The 6,000-nt window shown below is 41.8% G+C and overlaps 1 protein-coding gene across 3 annotated transcripts in view; it reads right to left on the reverse strand.

Annotated features, from left to right (window-relative positions):
- RNF121 (ring finger protein 121) overlaps positions 1-6,000 on the reverse strand; it is an 86,634-nt gene that overhangs the window by 16,474 nt on the left and 64,160 nt on the right. For all 3 annotated transcript variants that reach the window (XM_019625637.1, XM_019625636.1, XM_019625638.1), the window contains 2 exons: positions 3,192-3,346; positions 406-513 (listed from right to left, as the gene is read on the reverse strand). In XM_019625637.1, coding sequence (XP_019481182.1) covers positions 406-513; positions 3,192-3,346 — 263 coding nt within the window. The remainder of the gene's footprint in view (positions 1-405; positions 514-3,191; positions 3,347-6,000) is intronic.

A 6,000-nucleotide genomic window follows, 5' to 3' on the forward strand; every position in this document is an offset into this window, starting at 1 on the left:
TCCTAGTCTCCTTGAACATAAGACCACACAGATAGAGTGAATGTTGCAAAAACAGTGCATACGTGGACAAGGAAAATGGTTCTGTTAGGGTGATGGAGTTATGGGTAACTGGCTGTAATCATTATTATTCTTACTTTTGTTATTACAGTTTTTGCACTAAAATATAAATTCTTGGAAAATATAACCAGTGACTTGAAACTCTAATTTTGTGTTATTCAGACATTTCTTTCTCTTTGCCAACACAAATCATGAAGGGCCCACCCTCCATCCTCCGTAACTCAAGTCTCCTACCCTGGGGACCATGTTCTCCCTGTTAACACCGAGGACTTGCCCCAGGAAGAAAGGTACATCCCACCAGCTTCTCCTCCCCCAACACCAGCAAAAACAAAAGCAAAGGTTACTCACTTGAATAATAAGTTAAGACCAAAGAGGGTAAACATGACAGCCATGTAGCCAACGATGCCAGTGGCATAGCTGATTTTATAGATCAGCAGGAACCACTTATAAACCAACCTGGAGAAAAGAGAGAAAATTAATACAGCCAACACAGACACACGGGCCTATGGGCCTCTGGACCACCAGAATCCTGTATTGTCACATCAGTGGGGGACATCAGGCTCTTTGTTTAGGACTTACTGAACAACTTCAGTTAACTGTACAAAGCTGGTCACTACCTTAATTGCAGAAACACCTCCACATACCAGGGAGCTAGTGCTTTGTATCTTCTTGGTCTCAGACCAAGGTGAAAAGAGCCTTTCTTAAAAGGAGGTTTCAGTCTCAAAGAAAGAGCACAGCTGACCTCAGATGTCTCAAATTCAGGGTAACTGGGTAAGGGTGTGAAAACTAGTAACTATAACTAAATTCAGAAGGGAACAGGTGGGGAAGGCCAGTTGTTCTTGTCAGGAAAGAGAATTGAAGGGAAGATGAGTTAGAGGCAGAATCAGCTAGGCATGATTAATCTGAATACTGCTTTGCTCCTTCCTATCCACAGGCCAATAGCAAAATGAGTGTCTAACGACTTCGCTTCTGAAAAAAATTTTTTCCAGAGGAGATGTAATAAGGACGGAGGCAATCAAAGAATACTTCTGAATTGGCTGTCCGTGCGGATGGTGGTGATGGGGTGGAGGGTGGGTTGGAACATGGTCCTGGAGGAGGAGCAGTGCTCCCTAGGAGCCACTTAGAAGCAGTGTGGAATCTGGTTGGTTGACTGCAGCTAGGTTAAGGAAATATGGTTTCCTGAACCATATTTCATACCAGAGCCCTTTAAATGCTATGGAGGTAGGTCTCTGATATCAGGAGCCACTATTCTATCTGTGATGAGAGCTAATGAGCAACTTAGTCATTTGCTCAAATAGCCAGCACAAGCTGTCCTAGCTCTTGAGAGCCAACTAGGTTACTACCAATCCTGCTAGTCCCTAGGGAAGAAGTTCAAAGTCCCTGCCTGTGCCTTCCTGCTGTGGCTAAGCAAGGGTGGTAGCTTTTCAGGTGAGGGAAAGGCCCCAAACATCTTGCAGTGTCTTCCCTCAAAGACCTCACACAGGTCCATTATCTAGGGTTTGCACTGATTGGACAGGAATGAGACACAGTGGAAAGGATGTGGAATTTCAGGTGGAATCTGGATCAAATGAGGTTTATTAACTGGGTAACCTCAGGTAAGTCGAATCACCTCCTGAGCCAAGTTTACTTATTTGTATAATAAAATGGGGAAACTATGCTACCTTACTCACTGGATTGTACAGAGCCCATTTCCTGGTGCATAAAATGCATGCTCAATAAGTGCTGCATGAATAAACTGGATACTTATGAAAATGCTTTGAAATTATAAAGCACTATCAAACTATTATCAAAAACCTCCCATGCTATAGACACATTTTCAGTCATTTTAGCTAGAAGTTGATACTGTTTGTTACTTGGTAACACCTGACATGCTTTATTACACTTTTTCTTCATATCACCCTACATGAGGTAGCAATTATTACCACACTTTTAAGGATAAAGAATTCAAGTCTCACAAAGAAATGGCAGAGCTTGGGTTTCCAATCTACCAGCCTCTGGCTCCAGAGCCTGTATCTTCCCTAATGGCCCTTAGCATAAACTACCAGAAGCCAGAAAGGGGCTCTGGATCATCAACTTCACCTTGAAGACAAATGTAACTTTGTTCAATGAGACTCAGAAGGCCAAAGGTTTGCAGTAAAGTGGAACATAAGAGACATGGGAGAAAGAGCAACTTGCAACTTGGAAGACTTTGGATCTAGTAGTTAAAACTTTGAAGCTGGCCAGTTCCTGTCAGGCTCTCCTGGACCTTTACACCCGGCTCTCATAGCACTTACCAGCTGAAACAGCTGCTTTCTCACCCATCTCCTCAATTAAACCAAGCGCTCCTTGAGGGCAGAGGGGCCATGTCTTATCCAGCTCTGTACCCCAGCGCTCAGCACAAGGCCTCACAAATAGCAGGTGCTTATTGAATGAGTGAATGAGAAAATCTCTTTTTTGTCTTTATTCTCACAGATATTAAATGACCTCACAAGCTGGATGGAAGGGTCAAATAAGAAATACATTTGGATAAAATACAGAGAATTATAAAGGCAGGGGCTGTTTTGTGACCCCAAAAGAAGTACTATTTGTGGTAAAACGGCAAATTTGTTGAGATTCATTCATTCAACAAAGATTCAGCGTAGACGACTATGTGCCAGGCTCTGCGGCCGGGCCTGGATACACAGTGACAAACGAAATGGATGTGGCTCCTGATCTCACAGTTATAGTTTAGTGGAGAAGACAGACACGCAAGATAATATTTAGTTATAAATTGTGATAAATTCTATGAAGGAAAACTACAGAGCATTATGAAAGAAGATAATCTAACTTAGAGATCAGAGAAGGGTTCACAGAAGAAAATAACATTTGAATGAGACCACAATCATCACCAGGATTTGCTTACTTATTTTGTTTCATTTTAACATAAATCCCTTGATATAAACCGTAAGGTAAGCAAGCTATAGGGAAATATTTGGGGGGTTTTTATCTGTGAATGGGGATAGGTCTCCCAATCAGCTTGTTTTGGTGGGGCCCCTTGCCAAGTAATCTTGCAGATAAAAACTGATGTTTTTTCAGTCTAACCCCATCCCTCTCCCATGCAACTCAACCGGTTAGCTTCAGGAAATGTAGCTCTTCCCCGCTGCCTGAATTCTCACCTTGGGGTTGTCTGTACCAGTGGTTTTCGGGTAGCTCGGAAGGTGACAAAGGCTGTGACAGCAGAGAACAAGGTCCAGATCACTAGGAACCTCCACCAGTGCAGCTTCACTGTGAAATAGAGGGGAACAACCCACATCTGAAAGAGGGTCACCATCTGAAACACAAACACAAGCACTTCAGCTTCAGCCAGCTCCCTCTGCAGCTCTAGCCTCAAGTCCACAGTGCATCTTCTGTGTTCCATTTCAGCCTGATCCCCTACTACAATTTTGGATAAAGACACCCTAGGGATCTAAGTTAGAAACCTGGGACTATGCTTGACACCTCCCTTTCATCCCTCAACAACTCTTTATTGTGTATATTCTTTCCTTTCCAGCGAGGGCTTGCTGTCCCTTGCCTGGCTGACTACAACTCCTGCATTCAGTGTCTGCCCCTCCAATCTATCCTTCCCAGGAGTGGTAGCTGAGTGGTATCTCTAACATACAGTGTTGAATATGACATTCCCCTGCTTAGAACCCTCTAATGGTCCCCCAAATATAGGATAAGATCCAACAGATTAGATCTGTTAGAGAGGCAGTCAAATCCCCAATATGGCCCCAAACTACTATTTCAAGAGTCACCTTCTACCACTCCCCATATGCCTTTAGTCAGGCGATCCCCCTCAGAGCCTAAAACATCCTTTCCACCTGCCTTTCTGCCTGGTAATAGCACATTCAAGGCACATGAAGCCTTCAGTTTCCTTTCTAGACAGAATGAGTCATGACTTTCTAGTGCCCCCAAAGCATTTTCTTTTCTACCATTGTCACAGTGGTTATCTAGAGTAGGAGGCTGGATTCAAATTAATTTTCTACCTGAATGTAAGCTCCTTGTGAGCAGTCAGTAAGTAGGCTGTATTCCTCTGTTTCCTGTGCTAGGAAACTGTCTGGCACATGATAGATCCTCAATAAATTTAAATAAATAAGGGGAAAGCAATATTAGAACCTTAAGAGGAAGGCACATTTCTGTTTTAGAGTGTCTACTTCACTTTTCTCTCCTTCAGTTCTTTACCTCAGACTTGTTAGCTGAAGGGTTCCAAATGTAAAAAACAATTCTAAGTCAGAAGTTTGAACTAATCACCATTCTTCTGCTCCCCAATGACAATAACTCCCTCCCCAACCACCCAGCTCTTCACTAGATGTCACTTGTCTCAGGTGAGTAGTGGGTGTAAAAAAAAAAAAAATTAGCACTTAACGAAGGCTTTCTTCCTGATGTCATCAAATGTAATGAAAGAACATTAAAAAGGGGGGAAGGGTGGCTATATAGAGAAAAGTGGTAGCTAGTTTCCTGAAGTTTCATAGTACAGAAAACTTTTGAGAAAGTATTTACTCTTAGGTATCTCTAGACCAGTGCTGCCCAATCAAAATATTATGTGAGTCACATACCAGGGGTGCCAAAAATATGTATACACGACTTGTATTCATCTTTTGTTATCAGTATATATTGAGTATTACAATTTTAATAGTTTTTTTCCTTTCTTAAAATGTGTACACATCTTTTGGGCACTCTCTGTATATAATTAAGTTTTCTAACAGCTATGTTAAAAAAAGTAAAAGAAAACATATTAATTTTAATAATATAGTATTTTATTGAACTCAATATACCCAAAATATTACTATTTCAACACGTATTCAATATTAAAGTTAAATATTTTACTCTTTTTTTGTACTAAGGCTTTGAAATTTGATGTGTATTTTATATTTATAGTAGACACCAGTCACATTTCCAGCACTCAATAGCCACGTGGGACTGGTGGCTACCATACTGGATAGTGCAGCTTAGAGCATCTTTTTAATGTTCAGTTTTCTGTGGCTACCACTGTCTTATAGGCTGCTCTGTGGCAAGAAAAAGCCTCAGTTTTTTAGTGCTATTTTTACAGATGAAAAGAAAGAGTGCGAGAAGAGAATGGTGAGCAGAGCCACTCTGCTTCCAGCTTCCAGTTCTGTGTGCCCACTGGTGCTGGCTGCTGGTCAGTGAACAATGTAAACTCAGTATCAACCCTACTGTACAGGAACCCCCAACTGGCTCTCTGAATGAAGCATTCTAAAATATTCTGGCCTTACATAAAACACATGGGATGTAGTAACAAGTAGCTACCCAAATAAGGCTCCAGGTGACATTCTACAGAGATAGTCGGAGGAGATAAGGAAAAGACATCACAAAGAACAAGTGCAGATTATTGAAACTAGGGGGAAAAAACCACCAGGATCATAGATAGAGGTGTGGTGTAGAAAGAAGGGCTGCAGGTTCTTTAGCCTTCACATTCTTTGCTTCAACAGGCTCATGGGGATGTTTACAAAACGGTGGGCCCAGAGGTTAGAGAAGAATTAAATTACATGGTCTGGTCACATTTGTCCTCTTTGAGAAAAAAAAAAAAAAAGGAATTTCTGATCTCCTTCTAGCTTTCCCCCAAAGTTGGCCATTGCATAAAAACAACCAGCCTACCCTAATAGCCTCTTTCCCACTCATCATGAATTATCAATAGCATGCTCTGAGGGGGACTCTAGCCAAGATCATTTTCTCTGCATGAGCTGCAACTCTGCATATTTTGGGTGTGGTGAGAGGCAGAGGAACTGGATTCTATTCTGGCTTAAACAAAAACATAATCAGGAGTAAGTCTGGGCATGGGTGTGAAAGGGATGAAAAATCTTGCCTTGTTTTGTAACTTTCAGGCTTGAAACTTGAAGGGTATAAAGGTACTCAACTGACAGCATGAAAGAGAGAAAGGGAGGGGAAAAAAAGGAAAGAAAAGGAAAGGAGGGAGGAAGGAGGTGA

The sequence above is a fragment of the Hipposideros armiger genome, unplaced genomic scaffold, assembly GCF_001890085.2.
Source record: "Hipposideros armiger isolate ML-2016 unplaced genomic scaffold, ASM189008v1 scaffold_635, whole genome shotgun sequence".
In the NCBI taxonomy this organism is placed as follows: Eukaryota; Metazoa; Chordata; class Mammalia; order Chiroptera; family Hipposideridae; genus Hipposideros; species Hipposideros armiger.